This window comes from Ananas comosus, unplaced genomic scaffold, assembly GCF_001540865.1.
Source record: "Ananas comosus cultivar F153 unplaced genomic scaffold, ASM154086v1, whole genome shotgun sequence".
Classification (NCBI taxonomy): Eukaryota; Viridiplantae; Streptophyta; class Magnoliopsida; order Poales; family Bromeliaceae; genus Ananas; species Ananas comosus.
The window spans coordinates 23,059-49,369 of record NW_017893608.1 but is presented as its reverse complement, the minus strand read 5'-3'; the positions used below and the strand labels follow the sequence as shown (position 1 = coordinate 49,369).

At 34.8% G+C, this 26,311-nt stretch overlaps 1 protein-coding gene across 1 annotated transcript; it reads left to right on the top strand.

The window, feature by feature from the left end:
- The first annotated feature begins 21,060 nt into the window (after nucleotides 1-21,060).
- On the top strand, nucleotides 21,061-23,833 carry LOC109706431 (protein IQ-DOMAIN 1-like). The gene is made up of 4 exons (XM_020227239.1): nucleotides 21,061-21,748; nucleotides 22,425-22,619; nucleotides 22,703-22,780; nucleotides 22,883-23,833. Exons 1-4 carry the CDS (start codon nucleotides 21,335-21,337, stop codon nucleotides 23,609-23,611), a joined length of 1,416 nt encoding a protein of 471 aa, XP_020082828.1. The 5' UTR covers nucleotides 21,061-21,334; the 3' UTR covers nucleotides 23,612-23,833.
- Nucleotides 23,834-26,311: the final 2,478 nt, after the last annotated feature.

The following is a 26,311-nucleotide window of genomic DNA, read 5'->3' as shown; positions in this document are numbered from 1 at the left end:
TTTAGAAAGTTTGGGGGCCATGGCCATTGTAGGCCCCTCAATGGCTCCATCCGTGCTTTAGATCATGCTATTTCACAAACCATTTACTTAATTCTAGAGAACCACTATTATTCTAAACCTACAAATCTTCATCGAAAGAAAAAATTCACGAGCATCAACGACTTGGTGCTTTTAAAAATTATAGGAGCTGAGCAACCTTACTCCAGCTCGTGTTCGGCTCGTTAAGATTTCGAGCTGAAAAATTCAGCTCATATGCGACTTATTTATTAAACGAGTGATTGATCTTGAACTCATTTCAAGCCAAACACGAGCTGATTCGCTTATTGCAAGCTGGATTGCCAGCCTTAGTTACAACACTACTTCGGTATAGCAGCATCATCATTTAGTCAACTTAATTCGACCGTTCTATTTAATTATAACAATCCAGAAAGCATAAACTAAGAAAATTACGATCAAAGTAAAGTCCGAGGTTCAAAATATCACCTTCCTTATGGTCTAAAGTATCAAAAGTGTGCAATGTAGCATGCGTTTTATTATTGTGAAAATATTCGTAACGTGCGGTCGAGCATGATATATATATATATGTATATAGTAGCTGAAACATCAAAATCAGAACGAGTCTAATCATCCATGTGCCGTCACTGCACATAGCAACAGTGTTTTGCTGAGAGTATGCATGTTCACAGAACATTCGCAAGAACTGTGAAGAGTTTTTTGTTGATTGATCAAACTATTTTTAAGATTATCACGGAACTCCCCATCCTCGTACCACTTGTTATCTTTTAAAAAAAAAAAAAAAAAAAAATTCAGAAAATGGCGTTGAGATCAGGATTTCAAGTAATGTTTAATTTGTAGGACTAGTTTTGCTTGCTTTTATTCGCCGAATTTTGCTGGATTTTACATATTTTGCGGCATGGACGAAGTCAGGAATTAAGATTCAGAGCGGGGAAAAAGATTTAGATTTGACATAAAAAAATTCGATCTCGGATAGTAAGAAAAAAAGTTCATCAGATCCACTGATCATCTATTGCTAGCAAATCTAGCGACAATGTGCTTAAGAAAGAGCAAAACTGTAAGAGCTGAAGAAAAACGACCAAAGAGCTCCGGAAAAAAATTTAGGACATAAGTTTTATTAAAAACCCACCGGACCCATCCTGCCTGAATCTAGCTCAAGAACCGTCCAAACAGAAACTGCGACCTCATCGCACTGAAACCTCATTTCGAAATGGCATTCGTGGGCGTGACTCAGCCGAATTTACAAGTATCTCTACGAAGTTCATTTAGGCGCTCAGGCTATAGTCAAAACAGAATGGTCTAACTGGTCTAACAACCATAATAAACATGCTCTCGACACAATCTGATGCAAAAACAGCAATCTGGGTCCACCGTCAACCACAACGGCACCCAACAGTTCAGAATAGTCTAAACACTACTGTAAAAATACACTCGGCATCCCAGCACGAGCGTAAATTCATTCTACATTATTCTGGATATCCACCGCCTACAAACTGCGGCGATACAAACAAACTACAGTTTCTAAAGCTAAATCTGGTAGTTTCAGAAAATGACAGTGTAAAACCTATAGTTTTCTACTAAGTCAATTTCAAATCCAACATGTATAATTTGTTTAAACCAATAGCAATGCTCCAAATTCAGATTTCAAAGAACATGCAAATTTACGAATTCGAGCTATTAAACATGATATACAAAACCCAATAATACATGCTGTCAACTGAGGTTTAGGAGGATATCCAAAAATTTCGATAGCTTAACATCAACCCACCTCAAACGCGCGTCCAACAACAGTGAGAAGTTGATAGGAGAGGAACCACGCACTCGCTCGGTCTCCCAATGATGCAACTACGATGTCCACGCGCTTGAACGACTCCCCGGCGCGACATCGGCGTCGATCCGAACTCCACCCGAAGCCTCCCCTTGCTCACGGTAAGAATTAGAGAGAGAAAGGGAAGTGCAAGAAAACCCTCCTCTTAGCCTCTCTACAAGTTTATAAAGGAAAGGGGATAATGGTGAAAACAACGAGGCAGCCAAAAGACCAAACAGCCCCTCACCTATCCTGGAGTACCGGTACCAGACCGATGCCGTACCGGTACCCTGTATCAGAAGTTGCAACCCGAGAGCAGCAATCGAAAAATCTATACTGGGGTACCGGTACTCCCCTATGTAATACCGGTACGCATTGCTGAAAACCTGCAATTTGCAAATTTCAATGCTAAAATCCTACTCTCGCATCGCAACGAGCCCGTTTTGCGTCTATTTCAGGCCAACACGGCTTGGACTTGTCCCGACAATCTCCAGATGTGTCGACAAGCCTCAGATACAGAAATTCCACAATGCTGCTGGCCACCAGGGATACTACAGTTTATTTTTTTATAATTTTACAATTAGCTATGAACTAGTTTAAATTTTTAAATTTAATACTTTATTAGATTAATTTTTTTAAAATTTAATACTTTATTCGATTTAAATTATTAAATTAATATGGAGATCCTCTCAACTATAGGCTTTCAGAAATGAGTAATGCCACATATACATCCCAAAAAAATTAGGGATGTATGATATATACCCATTGATCCTAGGGTGGGGACTTCTCCATTAGTCGTATTAATATGATTAGTGGAGGGTGGAGGCCGCCCTGCTCATTCTTAGGTGGCTTGTAAAATATATACCTCTTTTTAAGTATATAAGTAGCATTTACTTTCTGAAATAGCCTTTGGAGTAATTGGTTTTTGATTGAGAACCCTCAATTTTTTTTAAAAAAAAAGGGTTGATTTTAGGCAAATTAATTAGAGAATTTATCAAATTAGTTAATAGTGAATAAAATTAGATTAATTAACTAATGCAGGTTATAAACATTGTAGCAGTACTATAGCCGTAGGTACTGAAAGTAAAATTTAGTTCATGAAGTATCTCAATTTTGATTCGTAGATCGTGATAAAATAGGATCAAACCAAACCACTCGCTCGAACGGATCAAATGCAAGATCACAAGATGGAAATTGCATTAGTTTCACAACTCAAATGTCAGATCCTCTAAAAAAAGAGTAAACTTTAAGAATATTAGTGATGGGCAGAGAAATATATTTTTTGAAGAAGAAGAAGCAGAGAGAAGGAAGTGTTTTACCTTACCTCCCTTTTTCTCTCTGTTGTGGTTTGTAACTGCACGTAATGCAGGATGTTTTCCCAACAAACTAAGGAAACCACCACTTAATGGGTCGGGTTGGGTCGGATTTGCCCATCATAGGCGACCTGAAATCTGATTAAAAAACCAATAGGTACCATAGCAACGGTGGAAGAGAAGAAGAGAAAAATGGCAAAAAAACGGAAGAGTGGAAATAGAGAGAATGAGAAAAAAGAAGAAAAGGAGGAAAGCCACAAAAGATTGGATAAGATACAATGGCGATAAGAAAGATTATACAAATACAAATAAAATTTTTTATTACCCAAAATTATCTTTCCATAATAGATAGTGTGTCTATTTATAATAAATCATATCCTAATTCTAGTCCTAATCAACTCTCGTGATTTTAGATATTTTTCTAATACAAGTATATCTAATTTTTATTAAAACTCCCAAACCCTTATTCCAAATTTTTAGGAATTTATTTCACATAAAAAAAAATTTTAAAATGTGAGATCCCTGGTGTTTGACTGTGGAGGTTTGTCGACAGCTCTGGAGAGTGTCGGGACAAGTCCGAGTCGCGTTGGCATCAAATAGACGTAAAACGGACTCCGTGCGACGCGATGGCAGCTTATCGCGAAGAATTCTGCAAAACAGCAGCATTCTCTGCTTGCTGTACCGGTACAACCAGCGTGGCTGTACCGGTACAACCATCGCGCAATGGCTCAACTGCTCTCGGGTTGGCTCTTGTACCGGTACAGGAGCCCGTGTACCGGTACAAGGGGGTAGGTAGAGGGCTATTTGAGTAATTTCTCTCCCTCGTTTGTGTCACCCCTTTTTCCCTCAACCTATATACAGAGGAGAGGAGTTGAGAGAAGGGTTTAGTGTTCCTTCTCTCTCTCTCTAGTCCCGGTTGTGAGCAATGAGGAGAGCTTGGTTGGAGTTTCGTCGTCGACGTCGCGCCGCGGGATCGTTCGAGCACGTATTTGACGCCGGGGCATCGCGAGGAGACCGGGCGAGCGTGCAACTTCGCCGTTCTTGACGTCGCACCGGTGCTAATCGCTGTCGAGGTGAGTAATTCAGCATTTCCTTGGATTTTGGGCAAGTTCTTACTACTTCAACTCGGAAAGATGTTGTTGCTGAAATCCACCGTCGACTGTTAGTATTTCAGCTCGTTCTCGACGTAGGAGTATCGGATTTCGACGAGGCTTGGTTCGTTGGATTCAGGACTTCGAGAGGAATCCACGAAGCCCTTACTTGCGAATTTTGGTGAAGGTTAGCTAGGTCGAAATCCCTTTCTTCTCTGCTGCTGTGGATTTTGGACTGAATTGAGGAATTTTGGTGTTTTTAGCTTGGAGTTCGCTCGATTTCGAGACTCGGGCATTTTTGGTCGATCCAGCAGGTGGTGTCGCAGCCGAGGGGGTTCCGTGCTGCCAGAAGCTAGCTTCTTGAGGTGGGTTACATCGGTTTTACTCCTAAGTTCACATTCGTCGATATGTATAGTTTCGATTTTTGGATAATCTATTCTAACTCAAATTCATGATTTAAATGGTAGATTTCATATCTGAATTTGGAGCATGTGGTAATAAATTGAATAGGTTATACATGTTGGACTTGAAAATTGAATTAGGAGAAAACCTGCGATTTGGACCTGTCACTTGATTAAACTGCCTGATTTAGCTCTAGGAGCCGTTATTAAATTGTACTGTCGCGGTATTTTCGAGACGAGTATTTCAGGTAGTTTAGAATATATCTACACTCGTGCTGTTTCGCCGAGGAAATTTTACAGGGTCGTTCAGGCTGTTCCGGATAGTAGGGTGCCGTTGAGGTTGACGGTGGACCCGTATCGCCTTTTTGGCGACTGATTGTGCCAAGGGCACGTTACTTGTTGGTTGTTAGACCAGTTAGAGTCGATTTCTTGACTTTGGCTTTTCAGAGCCTGTTTGAGCTCGACAGAGATACGCTGCATACTCGGTTGGGTAGCGCCCACGAGTGCCACTCCGGAGTCAGGCTTTGTGCTTTCACGTTGGTGTCGCTCATGCCAGTTGGACTTGCTCTCCACGGATCAGTTAGTGTGGATGGAGCCCGATAGTCCCAACGGGGTAGGGACGGGTGTATTCACAGTCCCGGGGACGGGTATGCTTACAGTCCCGATTGGATTGGGTCCGAGTTGACATTTCCTACAGTTGGTTAGTGTAGAGCATGATAGTGTAGTGATCGGTAGCGGTAGAGTTATTTTCCTGCTTTTCTGACTACTCTTGCTCCCTTCTGTAGACTTAGTGGGTGGACCGATATTGTTTTGGGCGGTACCCACTGAGGACTACTTGTTTTTACAGTAGTTCTCACGCCCAGTTGTTACCTACGTTTTTGCAGAGCCACAGGTTTCGGTTGCTGCGCCTTCCGCGGATCAGAATCGAGGCAAGGGCGTTGCGAGCTAGAGCCCTACGCGACTGACAGAGCTAGAGGCACCCTACCGCAGGTAGTTGTTTTACTTCGAGCTTATGTACATAGTACCTAACTCGCCAGTGCGAGTAATGCTGTATTTTGGTTTCTGAACTATGTATATGAAGCTCAGTTGGTTTAGCTTTTGTTTATTTAGCAGCTCTATGCTACTATTTGTAGTATTGCTTATCTACAGGTACTTTTGACGCTTCGTATACAAAGAAAATTTCTTGTATACGGCGGATTTGTCGACGTGCCCGGGGAACGAGACATCCGGGGCGTGACATAAAATCTAAAAGAGATCTCTAAAATAAATTAACAAAATAATAAGGATAAGTCGCAAAAAAAAAATTAACTAGTTTTGCATGTTTGCAAAAATAGGCTACCTTTTTTGTTTTCGTATATTCGGTACGGATTGTTGGTAGATNCGGAAGCCCACTAAGTTCTCGAAGCCCATGTGACCATTTCACCCTCCTTCTCTTCACCCCTTTCTCATCAAAAAAAAAAAAAACCTATCCTCTCTCAAAACTCTATTCCTAATCCACATCAATAAAAGTTTTTAAAAATAAATTTGATATTTTTTTTGGAAAACTTATTAGAGAATAGTATTATATTTTTCATAAATTTTAAATAATATAAATTTATATTTGAGAGTAAAATTAGTATTATAGTATCCTATAATTTTTTTAGTTTATAAGAACCAAACAATGAAATGTGAATAACTCATTCCAATTCCCAATCCACAAATAAACCAAACGTCTTGGAGGAGTGGGTCATTCCAATTACCATTCTAATTCATTCCCATTCCATTATCTATTTCAATTCCACCATTGAACCAAACAAGCCCTAAGGATAAAAACATTTGATCGGAGGACATACTAACTTCTCTAGATTTTTTTTTTTTTTTAAGAAGGCCATGGAGAAGTCGCTCGTCAATTTGTACTTGACATGAAACTCCATCAAATTTCATGAAAATTCGGAAAGAAGAAGTAAGAAAAATTGAATCCATAATCGAAAAAGGTAAAGGAATGATTTCTAAGATATTTTAGGATTGACTTTTCTTCCGATGGAGAATTTTTTTAGCTTTGATGAAGAATTTTTTGATGTTGATGGATGATCTTTTGGTTCTGATGGAGGACTTTTCGGCTCCTTAATCAAATTGATTCAAACTATAAATACTTTAGTAGTAGTGTAGTTGCAACTATTGCAATTGTTATAGTAACAACGGTGGAAAAGGGAAGAGAGAAGAGTGGAGAGGAGAAAGAAGAAGAAAAAGAAAAAAACCACACACGCCTGTCACAAAGGGGATAAGAAAAATTACATAAATCTCAATAAGATTTTTCATTAACCAACATTCTCTTTCAACACAAAAATATTTTGTATATTTATAATTAATAAATCAAATCTTAATTCTAATATTAATCAGCTCTCTTGATTTTAGAATATTTTCTAGTACAAATATATCGAAATCTAATTTAAAACTTTCAAACTCAGATTTCTAATTTTTAAAATTTATTTTACATAAAAAATTCTTTAAAAAAATCTAAAAAAGACATCTAAAATAAATTAACAAAATAATAATTATAAAATTTTAAAAATTTTTTTAAATCACAGTCAATTTCTTGACTGCATCATTAACTGCATACCATTAATTAGGTAATTCAGGCATAAAAATTTAATAAAAATTTTTTACCTAAACAATAAAACTACAAAGAAAAAAAGTTTAGAAGTTAAAAGTGCTTGGTAACAAAACGAAGGTAAAATTGTATGGAGAACCCCTCAACTATAGCTAATTCTGAAATAAACCCCTCACCTATGGACCTTTATCTTCTAACTTTTTTGCATTGAAGTAATTTTAGTCAAAAAAAATATATATTTGATAATTTTATCTAACGCATTGGTGATTCCACCAGATTTATTAATTTTTAATTATATTTAAGCAAATAAAATTTGGCGAATGAACGGTTAAAAACTAATGAAATTATTAAATTTGATAAAATGTTTTACTTTGCAAAGTATAAAAATTCAACTATAAAATTATAAATTGCCGGAGGCCTTACTAGTAAATAATTAATATAAATTGGTAGATGAACTTAGTTATAAATCATGCAGTAAAATCGTATAAATTGAATAATATAATTTAATAAATTATCAATTTTAATAGCATTATCAAAATAAGCGATATTTTTATTTAATTTTTTTTTTTCTATTTTGAGTTGCAAATTATATGGATGTTGATCGTGATGCAAAGCAATGTGATTTATCACCTTGTAAAGTTTTAAAATCGAATTTACTAATTATTTTAAGTTTTTAGATTTATTTCAAACAGTGATATAAATTTAAGGTAAAAATGTACAAAATTTATCTGAACTATGAACCGTTTTAAGATAGCTATCTAATCTTTTAAAATTTTAATTTTATTATTCAATTTTTCAATTTTTTGATTTTAGTCAGTTAATGACATTTGACTTCAAAATTTGAATATATTGTTTATCTTTACAAATTTAATTAGTATACTTAATGAATTCTCTTAACTATAAATTTATTGAATTAAGTAAAAATTAGCTTAAATTTTAAAGTCAAAATGCTATTGACTCGCTTAAATCAAATAAATTAAAAGATTGAATAGTAAAATCAAAATTTGGAACGGTTAGATAGCTTATTCAAAATAGCTTATATTATTAATCTTGGGGTAAATGGACCGTGACCTAAAGTGTTAGGGGACTTTAGTAATTAAGCCATTAATTAATGGAAAATGCTTCTTGGACACTCTAAAAAGGAGTGTACGTCTTACCCCCGCAATTTTAGGATTGATAAAAACTGACTTAGTTTTTAGTAAAATTTTAAAAAAATTGATATGATAAAAATGACCTTAGGATGGAGTAGTTATAAGATATATATATCTCACTTTAGAATATATCTGTAAAATTGCTCTTAATTAATTAAGCTAATAATTATGCCGAGTCCAAGGAGAGAGGTCTATTTCAGAAAGCCAAAATCCTCATCATTCGCGGCAACACTTGGACATGTTTGTTTGGGTGGAAGTCGTATGGAAGTGGAGAGGGAAAAAGTCGTTTCCGATATATCGATCACTTTCATTATTTGGTTCGCTGTAAAAAAGTTACTGTCGAAATTATTTATTATTTATATATAATAATTATGCTGAGTCCAAGGAGAGGGGTCTATTTCAGAAAGCCAAAATCCTCATCATTCGCAGCAACACTTGGGCATGTTTGTTTGGGTGGAAGTCGCATGGAAGTGGAGAGGGAAAAAGTCGTTTCCTATATATCAATCACTTTCGTTATTTGGTTCGCTGTAAAAAAGTTATAGTCGAAATTATTTATTATTTATATATAATAATTATGCTGAGTCCAAGGAGAGGGGTCTATTTCAGAAAGCCAAAATCCTCATCATTCGCAGCAACACTTGGGCATGTTTGTTTGGGTGGAAGTCGCATGGAAGTGGAGAGGGAAAAAGTCGTTTCCTATATATCAATCACTTTCGTTATTTGGTTCGCTGTAAAAAAGTTATAGTCGAAATTATTTATTATTTATATATAATAATTATGCTGAGTCCAAGGAGAGGGGTCTATTTCAGAAAGCCAAAATCCTCATCATTCGCAGCAACACTTGGGCATGTTTGTTTGGGTGGAAGTCGCATGGAAGTGGAGAGGGAAAAAGTCGTTTCCTATATATCAATCACTTTCGTTATTTGGTTCGCTGTAAAAAAGTTATAGTCGAAATTATTTATTATTTATATATAATAATTATGTCGAGTCCAAGGAGAGGGGTCTATTTCAGAAAGTTAAAATTCTCATCATTCGCAGCAACACTTGGGCATGTTTGTTTGGGTGGAAGTCGCATGAAAGTGGAGAGGGAAAAAGTCGTTTCCAAAATATCGATCACTTTCGTTGTTTGATTTGCTGTAAAAAAATTATAGTCAAAATTATTTATTATTTATATATAAATTATATTTTTACATCGTATATGTTTTACCCAACAAGCAACAGAACTAATAAAACTTATTTTTATAACTGCAAAACAAATAACAAGAAAACATAAAATTTAGTTTCGGCGAAACAAAGGTGTGCCCGCGTTCTCCGATCCTGAGAAATCTGCGCGCCGTGGTGTGGGGAGAATTTGAATTCCGTGGGCCGCACAAATGTCTCCACGGGATTTCATGTCAATTCACTTGATCCGGTCTTCGTTTCACCGTCCCATCAACTCTGTACCCAACCAAAACTCCTAGTTACACAACTGTATCAGTAGTATTCATCGCTACTGGAGCAAGTCGCAAAGTATTTAATAATTAAATATTTTAAATTTTAAATTTTAATTATTTTATATTTTTAGTTAAGTTAGTTATTTAAAAAAGAGACAAATCATTCGAGGCATCGTCCTCTTTCTCTCTAAAAAAATATATATATACTATATTAGCCATTTAACTGATAAGAGAATAATATCGAAAAAGTATAAAATTTAATTTTTAGATATTCCAACCGATCGTAAATTTGAAGGCTCCATCATTGAAAATAAATATATGTCAACGAAGCTCATTTACTACTAATAGCATTCTGGCTCAACTAAATTAGTTTTTATGATGGAATTTTCGAATTGACAATTCATACCGTTAAATATAATATAAATTATTTGAAATTTATAAAAAATAAATTTTATAAATTTTTGAAATTATATTAAAGTTCAGCAAGCATGCATAAAATAAACGGTCAAATTTGAATGACTTCCTACAAATATTAAAGTTATTGGTACTATTAGGTTTTCGATTCTCGGATGAAAGGATGTGTGGATAGAATGATAGTGGTCCCTTAGGGTTGAGTGGGTGGTTGGTTGAATAATATGATCTAACGAATGAAAATGATCAAATTGATAGATCTTATAAGAAAAAACTCGATAGCACTGAGCGCTTGATGCTATCAATTGTATAGCAGCGTAACTCTCTCTCTCTCTCTCTCTCTCTCTCTCTCTACATATAAGTTAGAATATAAAGCACTAGGTTTCGTTTGGTTCGGGGTTAAGTAAAAATTAGTTATTTCAGGGGTAGGGGTTAAGTTCAGGGTTAAGGTGGGTTTAGAGTAATTTTTTGTTTGATTGAGAATTGGGTTTAGAGTAATTTTTTGTTTGGTTGAGAATTAGATTTAGTTCAGATATAAATAAAAAGTGTTTGGTTGGAGTAAATGGATTAAGAAAGATAATAGGTTATTATAAATAGAAAATAATGATTTTGCACTAATTTTTATATTTGAATTTAAATTTAAAATTTAAATAATTAAAAATAATAATTTAAAATTTAAAATTAAAATCTATATTTTCAAATCTCAAATTAAAAAATTTAAAGTTACAAATATAAAATATCAAATTTAAAATTTAAATAATTAAAAATAATAATTTTAAATTTTAAATTTTAAATTTTTAAAAATAAATATTAATTTTAAAATTTAAATATATAATTTTTAAAAAATTTTAAATTTTAAAGTGAAAATTTATATTTATATTAATTAAATGGGGGTGGGATTAACTTAATCCCACCCCTATTCCTGGGGTGGGGTGCTATCCCGGTATAGCCATTTGGGACGGGGTTAGCAAATCCTACTCCCAAAATTTTTGTTTGGGGTTAAAGGGGTGGATAATCCCTTACCCCACTTTAACCCCGAACCAAATAGGGGCTAAGAGCTTGATGCTATTGATTGTATGGCTACCTAACTCTCTCTCGGTCTATATATAAAAGTTAGAGTGTTAAGCAGTAATAAAAATTAAAAGTAACCTCATTTTATTCAGAATCATGGTGTTTAATTATTATAATTGGAAGAAAAATATAAGTTTAATTGTTTTAAATTTACATAAAATTATAGAAAATTGTATGCAAGATATGTAATGAAAATAACTCTATAACTAACATCTTTGCTTGAGGGGACGCGTCAATTAAACTATTTGTTAGGGGTTATAATTGTTAAAATTCAAAGCTGAACAATCTATTTGGTAAAGTACTAAATTTTAAAAATATTTATAATTTTTCTTTTTTAATTATAATTCTTAGAATAAATTTGCATTTGCCTCCTTACAGCATATATTTATTTTACCATTACGTGATTTGCAAAATTGCAGTTAATTAAACTATGGCTTATTTTAATTTTACTTAAAAATCTATTAATAAATAGAATAGTTAATAAATTTTTTTGAAGTCTTTAGAACAAGAAATATTATATTATACCATCTTGTGATTTATAATAAAATACTATTTTATTATATTGATTAATTGTAAATTTTTAGGGCCTATTTGGATCATGGTTCGTAATATTTCGATAATCTATCTCATATAAAATTATTATAATTCAACTAAAGCTGTGTAGTCGTAACATGTGTTAAAAAATTGGTGGAATCATTGTATATTTTTAGGTGGTAGGAAAACTAAATTATCGTGAATTAGAAGATATTCTTATTGTCATACTTGATGAAAAATCATTAGTAGTATATTAATAAGAATATACTAATTTGTAACAGTCTTTCAACCTAAGTGACTTGATAAATTAATAATAATTTTAAAAATTAATTTATTAGATTATTTAAATTTAGCTATCCACCTTTAAAAATTTTGATTCTACTATTCAAAATTTCAATTTATTTGATTTAAATCAGTCAACGATAATTTGTTTGATTTCAGCTAATTATTATTTTAGTAAACTTATAGCTGTAGAATTACCAGATAAATACTAACTAAATCCCTAAAGATAAATTACACATTCAGAATTTAAAGTTAAACTATTGTTGGCTTATTCAAATTAATCAAATTAAAAAAAATAAATAATAAAATTAAAGTTTTAAAAAATTACATAGTCAATCCAAATAATTTATAAATCGGATAAATTTTAAATATTATATATATATATATATATATATATATATATATATATATATATCTTTTACTGTGATATTTTACTGAACGGTTATTCACAGTAAAATAAAAATAAAAATAAAAATAAAAATAAAGATATGACATAATTAATTAAAATAATAATGATAAGAATTGTCGTCTATTAGTTTACGTCACCATCGCGTGTGTCAGAGCAGCAATGTACTTTTGTAGAGTGGAAAAGAGGTCCAACCCGTACAGCAACGACAGGTCTCGTAGGTGTCTCTCTGCGTCCCTCGCTATTGTCCTGCAGCACAAGCAGCGATTCTCGAATCTCAACGCTCCGCACAATCTACTGTATTATACTTTCATCACATTATAAATAATAAATTAATTATATTATTTTTTTTAAAAAAAATATTATGAAAATATTTTTTTAGTTTATAATTATGACGGAATAAATAATTTTAAAAACGAGCTATTTAATGTATCACGAATTTATCTGCTGCTTAATTTCTAGAATTTTTCCTCAACCCACCGCCTAGATCGAGATCCGACGGCTACGACGGGACATCTGGGCCCGACCCCGTTAGCCGAACGACACGTGTAAACGGGGGAATTGGCGTGGGTCCCACCTGTCAGCGTGGGCAGCCGTGGCGTATCACGGTGGCGTTGAAGAAATGTGGAGCAACCCCGTGAATCATAGAGTAACAGCAGCCGGCCTCGGTGGTACGGACGCCTCAGGAGAAGCTTACAGCTGGAGGCGCAAAATCACGTTCCTTTTTTCCTTCGGTGGATCCGGGGACAGAAAGTGTTTCTATATTTTATTTCTTTTATTTTTGGAAAAACTTCAAAACTTTTCCTGTAGTTTCACATTTTTTTATTTTAGTATCTTATACTTTAACGTATATCAAGTTAATATTCTGTGATTTCGCACTTTTTCACTTTAATACCCTATAGTTTAAAGTGTATCAAGTTAGTACTCCGTGATTTTATTTTTTATCAAGTTAGTATCCTGTGGTTTTATTTTTGTATCAAGTAAGTACCCTGTAATTTTATTTTTCTCTTAAAGTGCGAAACTATATGGTACTAACTTGATACATTTTAAACCACAGAGTACTAAAGTGAAAAAGTGCGAAACCACATAGTACTAACTTGATACACTTTAAACTACAGGATACTAAAGTGAGAAAAAATGAACCCACAAGGGGGTATTTGAAGTTTTTTCTTTATTTTTTGTCGGGTCGAATTCGGAATAGATTCGACAAGAATTAATTTTAATACTATTTTTATCGATACTTACTACTCTATTAGAATCGGATCGGGATTAGATTAAAAGATTTTCGCCTCCAACTTTATTTACTTTGCGGATCGGAGCAAATTCGGATCGATTATTTTTTTATATTTTTTTTGTTCCCACTTACCGCTCCATCAGGGGTGGATAGGTATAAGAGCTCCACCAAAATGAATCTGTTTGCCTTCCTTGAGGGTGTTTAGTTGGTCTGAAAAGCGTGAAACAAAATTTTCAAGAAAAAAAGTTTTTATGAAAAATCTTCTTTTTCAGTTTTTCGTTCGTTTGATTTTTTTTAAAAAAACTTAGCTTCTTTGAAAATTTATTTTTTATCAAATTTCATGCAAAATTAATATTTTCGTGTTTCAGATTTTTTTAATAAAAACAAAAATATGCTAGTTTTTCATAAAATTTGGAAATTTTTTTGTTTCAAAATAGTTAGTTTTCTTTAGAACCAAACAAACAAAAAACTGAAAAAAAAAATCTATGGAAAACTCTTTTCTCAGGAAAAAAAAAAAAATTACGCTTGTCCTGGAAACCAAACAGCTCGTGAACTATTTTTAAGAAATTTTATTTTTTAAAATATTATTAAAATACGATTGTTGTTGGTACAAACGATAGAAAATGCTTTGTGCACACCTATCTTATTTATCATTGTAAATCTCAAAACCTTTAGATCCTAAATTTCACAAAAAAAAAAAAAGAAAAAAAAAGAGATTTAATATATATATATATAGAGAGAGAGAGAGTTGAGCTATAATACTCTCAAAAGCACCAAGAGGTTGGTGCTTTTAAATTTTTAACCCTTAGATGAAAAAATGTAAGGTTGGAATGATGATGGTAGGTGGTGGTAGGTGGAATAGTATTTGATCCAAAAGCTAATAGTAATCAAGGAGTAGATCCAAGGGCTAAAAACCTAATAGCACCAAGGGGGTGATACTTCTAAAAGTATTCTATCTCAATTCTATATATATATATATCTATTATCGGAGCTAGGCTGGTATACTATCGGTAGCACGGAGGCCTCCGTGGTACCAAGTTGTTTTCAATGATGCCACTTCCAAATCGACGATCGGCTCCGTTAGATTTGATCTACACTATTAAAAATATTTAGAAACTAAATTTCATAATTTTTCGACATCATTTGGCTAGTGATCAAAATGTCTCAAAATTGACAATTTTAATGGTAGATATGATGCATTTGTAAATTTAACAGTGTAAAACAATCCAAATCAGATGAAATTTTATAGAAAATTTTTTTTACTATTTAGAGTAAGATTAGTATCTCTAATCTTAAATTCAAGTCTTCTATCATCATTTTTTATGAGATTTTTATTTTCAGCCGTTCATTTATAGAGTACTTATTTGATAGGTAAATGATACAAAAAAATTATAAAATTTAGTTTCCAAATACTTTCAATAGTGTAGATCAAGTCTAACGGAGCCGATCGTCGATTTAGAAGCGGCATCATTGAAAACAACTTGGTAGCACGGAGGCCTCCGTGCTACCGATAGTAACCTATTAAGCTCTATATTATAGACCATTTTGAACAACTCTTTAAACTTTTAAAATTTTAATTTACTACCCAATCTTTTAATTTGCTTGATCTGAATAAACAAAATAATATTTTGACTTTCAAATTAAGCTAATTTACTTACTTTAATAAATTTATAAGTTACAAAAAATACTACAGTAATACTAATTAAATTTGTAAATATAAACAATCTAATTTAAATCATAATAGTGTCATCGACTATATTTAAATCAAAAAAATTTAAATTGGATAGTAAAATTAATTTTTGAAAGTTAGCTAATCAAATAAAAATAATTTATACCTGCAGATAAATTTTTACACTTTTTTATCAAAATAAAATAATAAAATTAGAGGAGAACTTGGATTTTTTTTTAGATGGGGGCAAATCCTAGACTACCCTGTAGGTTACAGAGAGCATTCCTCATAAACAATTGATGTGGCATTCATTAACTCGCATGGGACAATGTGTGTTTTATAATGAGAAACAAATTAGTAATTATATCTTTAAGCATTCTAAATCAATTAATTTTGTTATATTTGAATAAATTATTATTATTGGTAGGTTGGATATAATGTTTGTATTAAGAATTATATAATGGTCGAAATTATGGATATATTTTATGACGCCCCACTTTCCAGAAGAGTCGCCCAGCGATGTGAGGTCTCTTCTCACGGCCTTAACCAATCTTTTAGGTAGCCACGTTTAATTCATAATGATTGTCAATCGAGGAGTTACGCTGTTGCCCTTACCCTTTGTTTGATCTTTATTCAGGAAAGATTCATCTTATCTTGGTGCTGTGATGTTTCCAATATCAATTGTATACCACTTCCTAGGGAGTACCTAATCTAGAACTATTATTTCTCTATTAATACTTAATGTCTTAATCTCTTTTGTTCTAACCACTATCGAACATGCTACAACCAGTAAGAGATTTAGTCCTACTTATACACTATATATAGGATTATTTTAAATTTAGGGAGTGTTACATTCTCCATCGATCACTTTAAAGCTATAATGTCCTTGTCAAGCTTAAGGACACGCACAAGTATCAGACAATATGAGATTCGTTTTGCTAGTCCTGACTAACTGTACTCCACCCATAGTAATCGTTAGTTGGAAGCACGCTCTGCTCGTTGTATGATCTTAACTCAGCCAACCTTGTAGGAACTATGCTCTACCACAACTGGATCATCACTTGAGAAGTGACATGATCCTAACCCAATCGAGACTATTTACACTCTCGGCTGATGGTTGCCTCTAATACTAACTGTAATCCTATATTTTCAACTAAATTATCCCCTTTAGGAACGGCGCGTCCACACATTTCATATCATTTCTAAGTTTTTGAATTGTATTATAATATGGAGGCTATGACGTACTTATGCACATAGTATTTAACTAGTGCACGAAAACCGCGCGATGCCGGGGGTAGATAATAGAATCCCAAATTTAAAATTTTAAAAAATAAAATTTATATTTAGAATCCTTAAATCTAATTTTCTAAATTTTAAAATTTGGAATGAAAGGTTATATGGCTCCCAAAACATCACAATTCTTTAATAAATTGTTGTCATGAACACTAGAAATTTTACCAAATTTCTAAAATTCAGACTAGTAAAACTTCATGCATATAAAATTTCAAAAATAAATAAGTCTCTATACACTTATCTTCAAATTATCCTTTAAATATTATAGAAATTAGAATCTTATGATAGTTTTGCATGAAAAAATCTTCACTCTCTTTTCATCGGAATAAATTCAGAAGACTGGATTAAACTGCAAATAAGAGTACACATTCAAGTTATTTAAGTCAATATTTTACACTTTTAATGAAATAATTTTTGAAAAGGTACATGTGTATAGAAAAAATAATTTAGTTAATAAATTTTTTCGATGAAACAAATTAAATACTATTTACTTTGCTTTAAAAAAATTCCTATATTACGTGAGCATTCCTTTTTTTCCTCTTGATTTATGTGATAATTTCAAAATGTACATTACAAATTAATTAAAATAATAAAACAAATTAAACTTGACGCAGATGGATTAATTAGAAGTATGTGAGGAAAATGTGAATGATCGGTTAATAAATATTAGAAATAAATGATGAGAATTATAAATGACAGGGGGGAACATTTTAAATAATTAATTGAAAGTTTAGTTAGTGGGCCATTTTAGATGTATTAATAGATACTTTAATTAAAAATTTAATGGAGAAATTTAAATACATTAATGAAAGCTTTAGTATAGATCACCATTTTAAATGTATTAATTAGATACTGTAATTAAAAATTTTGATGAAAAACGGGAGAAGGGGTAAGAATCACATGGTGGTGAAGGTGAAGAAAAACTTGATATGGAACCAATTTAAATACATTTAATTAGAGTAGGTAGTAGGTCATTTTAGATGTGTATTAAATTAGAAAACGTTAATTTAAAAATTTAGATGGAGAATTTTAAATAAATTTAATTGGATAGTTTAGTATAGGCCCATTTTAGATGTCATTAATTAGATACGTTAATTAAAAATTTGATGGAGGGAAGGGAAAGAATCATATGGTGGTGAAGGTGAAGAAAAACTTGCCACATGGCAAAACATATTGAGGATTCATATAATTTAATAGATAATTTAGGTTTAAATATTTTAGATGGGTGGTTTTGGTCCAAGAAATTGTTAATACCAGCAATCTGGATAACTATATTTGCTATGTTAACAAATATTTAATATATTTTTGAAATGCATATATTTATTAAGCAAAACTTTTTTACATCATATGTGTTGATATAATAACAGTTTAATAATTGATTATTAAATGTTTTGTTGTACATGCTGCAATACAGATTCCAGCGATACTTTCTGCACACTTTTAGATTAGATTGTAATCTTATACCCTCTTTATTCATGAGCTTATTTCTTGCTTACTAATTTTTTTAAACTAAAATTTAAATATTTCTGTGAGCTATGTTTGCTAGAGGTAGCACTTTCCATAAGAGAAAAAAAAGAAAAAATAGATAAATTCATATGGATCTTACGAAAACTATTGACAATATGGATTTAGCTACTCAATCTCTCAAAATTTTAGTTTCATTATTTAATTTTTCAATTTGTTTGATTTAAGTTAGTCAATAATACTTTAACTTTAAAATTTAAATATATCATTTATCTTCGTATATTTAGTTAGTATATTTTATATAATTTTTATAATTATAAATGGCCAATTTGCATAAAAAATTAACAAGTTTTCAGCTTTTGCAAAATTAAGCCACGATTTTGGATTTTGCAAATTCGATCCGAATTTTTAGAAAACCGAACAAAATATCCTTATTCTCTTCTCTCTCTCTATTTTCTTTTACGCTCTTTTTTTTTTCTCTCCGACCCTCCTCCACCGCCTCCGCGACGTTTCTCGACAGCAACAGGGCGGCCCATCTTCTCTTCCTCTGTTTTTTTTTTTTTTTTATCTTCTCTTTTTTTGCTCCGACTCTCCTCTGTCGCCTCCGCGATCTTCTACGACGGTAACAACGACGGCAGTGCCTCCTCTTCCGATGCCGGCGCTGGAGGAGAAGCATTCAAAACAAATGTAGAACGAACGAAGGCGATGAAGTCGTGGCCGATATAATGCTCGCTGTTGCTTGTGAGAGTAAGAACGAAAACGTGTCCCCGCTTCTCCAAAGAACGCTTCCGCCTTCCGACGAAGGCAGTGGATGCGATAGAAGGCGAGGGAGAAACCGTGACAAAAAAAAATTATAGAGATGACGAAAATAAGAATAATAAAAGATAAAAATAAAAAAAATATTCTTATAGGAAAGACCAAAAATCATAGAAGAAGTAAGAAAAAGATGAAATTGCATTGTTAAAATAAACTTACATTGGTTTAAAAAAAAAAATTGGATTATTTTATACGAAAGTTGCACTTTTTGAAATAAAAATTATGCTATTTAGGCAAAATGCACTCTTTGGATGAAATCTATACCATTTCTCTTTCTTTTTCGCTTCTTTCTCCTCCTTCTTCCCCTTCGCATTCTCGTACTTTTTATACGTCCATCCTGGATCGGCCATGCACGCGGTGGAGGCGATGAGAGCGGGGTGACGTCGAAGAATAGGGCGGCGAAGGTAGAGGTGGCGGCGGCCGGCCATGCCTTCGCCCCGCAAGAGGTGCGCGGGCAGTGGGTGCGCGAACATGGGCGAGGACTCCCCGCCTTGCCTCTTCCTCGTGAGGGCTGCACGAGCAAGAGCACGGCACACGTCCCGCCGGCACTTCTTACTCGCGCCTGCGGACCCCCCGCCTCGCTTCCGCCTCCACCGACACGTGAGGGCGCAGTGGAGGGTGGAAGCGAGGTGGTGGCGTCGATAGGGACGGAGGCGAGGCGGGGAGTCCTCGCCTGCGGCCGCGCACCCCCTGTAGGATGGAGGCGAGGCGGGTTGCCGCCACCTCCGGCTCCGCCACTCTCTTCTCTGGTGTCATCGCGCTCTCCTCCCGTGCGCGTCGCTGATCTAAAATGGGTGTACAAAAAGTACGAGAAAGCAGAGGGGAAAGAGGAGGAAGAAAAAGAAGAGAAAGGAAAATTGTGTAAAATTTACCAAAAGAGTGCAATTTTTGCCTGAAAAGTGTAACCCTCATCTCAAAAAGTATAATTTTTGTTTCAAAAAATATAACTTTCATATAAAACAATACAAAATTTTTTTAAAACAATGTAACTTTATTTTAACAGTATAATTTTATCTTTCTTTTTCTTCTTCTTTTATGATTTTTGATCTTCCTTGTATGATTTTTTTTAATTTTTATCTTTTATTATTCTGATTTTTTTCCCTCTCTTTAATTTTTTTTGTTGTCACGGCCTCTCCCTCACTCTCTTTCGCAGCCACCGCCCTCGTCATAAGTACTCTTTGGAGAAGCGCGGGCACATTTTCTTTCTCACCCTCACAAGCAACAGCAAGCACTATCTCGGCCATGGCTTCATCGCCTCCGTTCGTTCTGTACTCGCTTTGAATCCTTCTCCTCCGGCGCCGGCATCGAAAAAAGAGACAATGGAGGAGTGTCAGAGAAGAGTCGCAAAAGACCTCAGAGGCAATGGAGGAGAGTCGGAGAGAAAAAAAGAACGTAAAAAAAAAAACTAGGAAGAAAAGGCGGGCCGCCTCGTTGCCATCAAGAAAGGTCACAGAGGCGATAGAGGAGGATTGGAGGAAGAAAAAAGAGCGTAAAGAAAAAAGAGAGAAAAGAGAGTAAATGTATTTTGGTCAGTATTCTGAATAATCGAACCGAATCTACAAAATCTAAAATAGTGGTCTAGTTTTGCAAAAGCTAAAAACTTATAAATTTTTTTATACAAATCAGCAATTATAAATTAATCAAAATAAATAATTATCTTAAATTTTAAAATTAAAGTATTGTTCACTGAGGTTCATTTGTGATTGCGGAGAGATTGCATTACGTACGGTGAGAAAATACGATGGAAAAATAACCTATGAATCAATTATGATATATTTTTTACGATTCCACTGGAAAATACAGAAACATATCCCTATATACTTTTTTGCTAACTTCATTTTATCTAATAAGGTTAGATAGAGCTTAATACTAAACTAAGCTTGAGTCAAATCAAATCAATTAAAAATGGAAACAGATGTAAAGGACAAGTGAGACATTAAAATCAATCTCGGAGGGTAAAAACGTAATTACAAATGAGAAAGCCTTGCATTTCTTGCCGGCGGACCACTGGCGTAGCTTACTTTTCCACACCAGAATAAAAAACTAACCCAAAAAAAAAAAATCAATTTAAAAATAAAAATAATAAATAAAATAAATTAGACCCCCTCCCTCCCGAGTCCATAAGGATAGAGAGAGAAAGAAAGAGAGAGTCCTAATTATTATTCCCTTCCTGGACTTCGTTCTCTTTTCCGCTGACCTTTTCTTCTCCTCTTTTTCTTTCTCACTCTTTTTTTTTTTAATTTATTTATTTTTTCTAGTTAAATCTCCCGCTCAAAATTTCGGGTCGTTTTTGTGCTAAGGAAAATTTGAGGGGAGGGATGGGTAGGTTTTGAGGGGGCGGAGCGAGGCGGAGATGGGGCGCGCCGCGCGGTGGCTCCGCGGGCTCCTCGGGGGGTGGCGCTCGGATCCGGCGCCGGAGACGAGGGAGAAGAAGCAGCGCTGGGGCTTCGGCAAATCCTTCCGGGAGAAGGAGAAGGAGAAGGAGAAGCCCCGCGCGCTGCCGCCGAGGGAGCCGGCGCCTCCGCCGTACCCGCCGGCGGCGGGGGGAGGACGAGGAGGAGGAGGAGGCGACGAGCAGAGCAAGCGGGCGATCGCGGTGGCGGCGGCCACGGCGGCGGTGGCGGAGGCCGCGGTGGCGGCTGCGCAGGCCGCCGCGGCGGTGGTCCGCCTCACCAGCAGCGGCAGGTGCGCCGCCGCCGCCGCCGCCGCGGGGAGGCGCGACGAGTGTGCCGCGGTCCGGATCCAATCCGCGTTTCGGGGATACTTGGTGAAGCCCCTTCTCTCTCTCTCTCTCTCTCTCTCTCTCGTTTTCTGTTTTTTTGTTTTTTCCCCCAAAGCTTTAATCATTTTGATTTTTTTTTTTTTTTTTTGTTAAGATACGATAGGAGGAAGAAAAAGCTGAAATGAGCTTGTAAGATAAATTCATCAAAAAGTTCTTTTTTTTATTTTTATTTATCAATTTTGGAGGTGAAATTATGTAGAAAAAAGTAGAATCATATGTTATTCTTTGGGTCTAAAATGCGATGTGAACTTGCTATTAATTTTACTAATAATAAAGCCTATATCCATCCACTTCGCAATCGTTCCTACGTAATAATTCGTTACAGTTATCATTTATGGATTTTTGCAGCGTATTTGGTTTTTTTTTTTTTTTTTTAATTCTTCCTACATACATGGCTCATTTATGCGGACGGTTGGGGATTATGGTCCGGCGACTTCTGTGTAGAGCATTTACTAACATGTTGTAGTCGTAGTAATAATGACTTCAATTGCAACTCGGAGTTGTGGGCGTTTGTACCCGCACCTTCCTTTTTTTTTAATTTAATTTCTAACGTTCTTTTTTAGTAATTAATTAACCTCTTTAATTAATCTTATGAATCCCATTTTGGTTTCCTTTTTTTTTTGTAATTAAATTTCTAAACTCATTGATGGGATTTATTTAGGCAAGAAGAGCTTTGAAGGCACTGAGGGGGCTGGTAAAGCTGCAGGCTCTGGTGAGAGGCAACATTGTGCGGAAGCAAGCGGCAGAGACGCTTCGGTGCATGCACGCGCTGGTTCGGGTGCAGGCCCGTGCTCGGGCTTGCCGTGCCCTGCGCTCCGAGCGGAGCCGCCCCGATAAACCCTCTCGCTCCAACCCAGTACGTCCCCATTGTTTTCGCGAACAATTCTAGTTCTAGTTCTAGTTCTCCAATGAGATTAATCTGTGTCTTGTTTATGCCAGGGTCCGCCGACGCCTGAGAAATACGAACAAGGCGAGCGAACAAACGGGTCGAGATCCGACCGGTCCGGCTCTTTCAAGGTAAAATTTTCCATTCAAATGCATTGCACATTTTCGCACAAATGTTGCCCACCCAGGATTCACTCTATGTCTAACTCTTTGTGTTTTTTTTTTTGTCGGCAGAGGAATTCTTCGAACAGATCGCACTCTTCCGGGAGCAATTGGCTGGACCGGTGGATGGACGAGAAGTACGGCAATAGCCGAGCAGAGATCAATCCGAGGGCAATCGGAATCGGCGGCGCTGCGGCGGACGACGAAAGGACGGCCAAGATCCTAGAAGTAGACCCCGGAAAACCGCAATTCAATTCGAGGCGAAGGGCCGGCGCCGGCTCCCGCCTCCACTCGTCGAGCTCGGCCCACACTTCGGAGCAAAACAGCCGCAGCCTCGCGACGGTGCCCGACTCCCCTTCGAAGGACTCGACGACCGCCCAATTGTCCACGCCGAGCCCGTCCTCGGTCGACATGAGGCATTCCCTGACCCCTCTAGAGTACCCTCTCGAGGCTGCGGAGTTCGGCGACAGCCCGCACTTCTACTCGGCCAGTTCCCGGCCCAGTAGCTCGAGGAGGGGTGCATTCACTCCGTCGAAGAGCGAGTGCTCTCGGAGCCTATTCGGGGGCTATTCCGACTACCCCAACTACATGGCAAACACAGAATCCTCGAAGGCGAAGGCGCGGTCGCAGAGCGCGCCGAAACAGCGGCCCGAGTTCGAGAAATCGGGCTCCGGCAAGAAGCTCTCGCCGATCGGACCCGCGCAGCACCAGAAGTCGGCGTCGCTGCACGCCAAATTCGCGAACAAGGCGTACCCGGGCTCCGGCCGGCTGGACCGGCTGGGAATGCCCATCAAATACTGATGAAAACCAAAGCTTGAATCTGAATCACTGCAGCTCAAATGATCTATACACTTGTTTCTCTCTTCCTTTGGTTGTTTTCTTTTTCTTTTTTTTTTTTGCATGCAAGTCCCTAACAAAATTATGTTTTCTACTTTTGTAGTCGCTACAAATGTGTGTTATCTCGTGCGTTGAAGTTAAAACTTCTTATGTAATGAAAATGTCAGTTTCTGCTTCACTTTTCTACCTGCAGATATACTCGTGAAATGGTTTGTTGTATTATATAATTGGAGTTAAATCTTACTTTATAATATGTAACTAAAGTTACATTTTGCTATTCCTCGCTCAGGGTTAATTGTTTGGCTGCCTGTAAAAATACTTTGATTTTTTTTTTTTTTTTTTTTTCGCTTCAAAAGTGGTTTTTCCTTCTTCGATTGCTCGTAAAAATCTTTGCTGGAAAAAAATTTTATGGATTCTTGGAAGAAAAACTAAGTTTTCGTTTTTCGCCCGTCGCGGCGGAAAACAGAAATATGCTCCCAAAACGCGCGGCTCACAGCGCTCAAAAAACATGCAGTGCACGAGAAAGTCTGGTTCTGGTGGACCGCGTGAGTGTGGTCCAACTGTGAACCAGTCACCCACTCGTTCTCTCGTGTGTGTTCTCTCGTGTGTGTGTATGTATACTATTTGAATGTACGTGCAAGTGCAAATATACGTAATAATTATTATATTTATTTCAAATTAATACAAATTTGTACATTATATATATTCAAAATTTTACAATAAAAATTATATTTATAAATTAATATGTTACATTTTATTAGAAAATATTTATAATATCCTACCGTATTCTTTTTTTTTATATACATCAAACATTTTTATATACTTTTTGATTTTTAATGAATCAAATTTAAATATGTGTTTTAAATAAAAAGCATCAAAATTTAATTCATATTTATTTAAAAATTTATAATTTATAAATTCATATGTTATATTTTATTAGAAAATATTTATAATATCCTACCGTATTCTTTTTTTTTATATACATCAAACATTTTTATATACTTTTTGATTTTTAATGAATCAAATTTAAATATGTGTTTTAAATAAAAAGCATCAAAATTTAATTCATATTTATTTAAAAATTTATAATTTATAAATTCATATGTTATATTTTATTAGAAAATATTTATAATATCCTACCGTATTCTTTTTTTTTATATACATCAAACATTTTTATATACTTTTTGATTTTTAATGAATCAAATTTAAATATGTGTTTTAAATAAAAAGCATCAAAATTTAATTCATATTTATTTAAAAATTTATAATTTATAAATTCATATGTTATATTTTATTAGAAAATATTTATAATATCCTACCGTATTCTTTTTTTTTATATACATCAAACATTTTTATATACTTTTTGATTTTTAATGAATCAAATTTAAATATGTGTTTTAAATAAAAAGCATCAAAATTTAATTCATATTTATTTTAAAATTTAAAATTTAATTTTTATCCACTTTAATTAAAATTTTTGGATAAGAATGCTATTTTTTAACAGATTAATCATAACCGTTCATTCTTATTTTAAATTATTTTAATTAAGTGAACCGTTCATTTTTAATTGACACAACCGTTCGTAGGATTAGATTTATAGATGGATAAAAATGCTATTTTTAACAGATTAATCATAACCGTTCAGTTGATAGATATAAATATAGAGTCCGGATGGATAATATCGATAGCACCAAGGGCTTGGTGCTGTCGAGTTTTCCACCGTTAGATTTAACCATTTGATTATTTTTATCCATTAGATTATACTATTCAACCAACCATCCACTCAACCCTAGGGGACCCACATCATCATAACCGCACATTTTTCAATCCAAGGGCTAAAAAACTAATAGAACCAATAGCTTAGGGCTATTGATATATAAAGGTGTCCAAAATATCCGATATCCCATACCCGATTCGGACCCTACCCGGACCCGAACCGGACCCGATAAAAAATGAATAGTATACGGATAAAAAAAATTACCTATTAAAATTTCAGGTATAGGTCCGGATATTTTATACCCATACCCGATTTGGACCCGACCCGAACCTAACTTTTAAATGGGTAGGGTCCGGAATAGTTTTCAAATCCGGACCCGGACCCGGACCCCGACCCGATGAAATATCCGATAGTAAATAAAAAAAAATAAACATTTAAAGTTGAAGGATCAATTTTAATATGACTTATAGATGATGAGTCACTATGTATTTTCATCCTAATAAAACCCTAGCCGTCTCTTTTACTCATTACTTTTTTCTAATTTTTTTACTCTTTATTTTCTACTCTTTTTTTTCATTTCATTTCCGCCAACAATATTTCATTGTCAACAATATAGTTTGTTTATTGACTATTTAATAAAGTTTATAAAAAAATATATTTATATATATATATATATATATATATATATATATATATAGTTATTTCTACAGGCACCTGGCCCAGCCCAGATCCATTAATTATATGACATGAGTATGGGATTTTTCTTTACCAATGTTTTTTTATATATATGGGATGGGTAAATTGAAGCCCAGTCCAGGCCCAGACCCATGATATCAAAGATTATATGAGTAACCCAGATAAACTCGCCCAGACCCATCACTGATGAGCATATGATGGACAAGCTTTAGCCTATACCTAGCCCAGATTTAGCCCATGCCTATAGGCAT

Coding starts and splice junctions, on each gene's coding strand:
- LOC109706431 (XM_020227239.1), top strand. CDS start 21,335: ATGGGGCGCGCCGCGCGGTGGCTCCGCGGGCTCCTCGGGGGGTGGCGC. Junction 21,749..22,424: donor CCGCGTTTCGGGGATACTTG/GTGAAGCCCCTT, acceptor GGATTTATTTAG/GCAAGAAGAGCTTTGAAGGC. Junction 22,620..22,702: donor AACCCTCTCGCTCCAACCCA/GTACGTCCCCAT, acceptor TGTTTATGCCAG/GGTCCGCCGACGCCTGAGAA.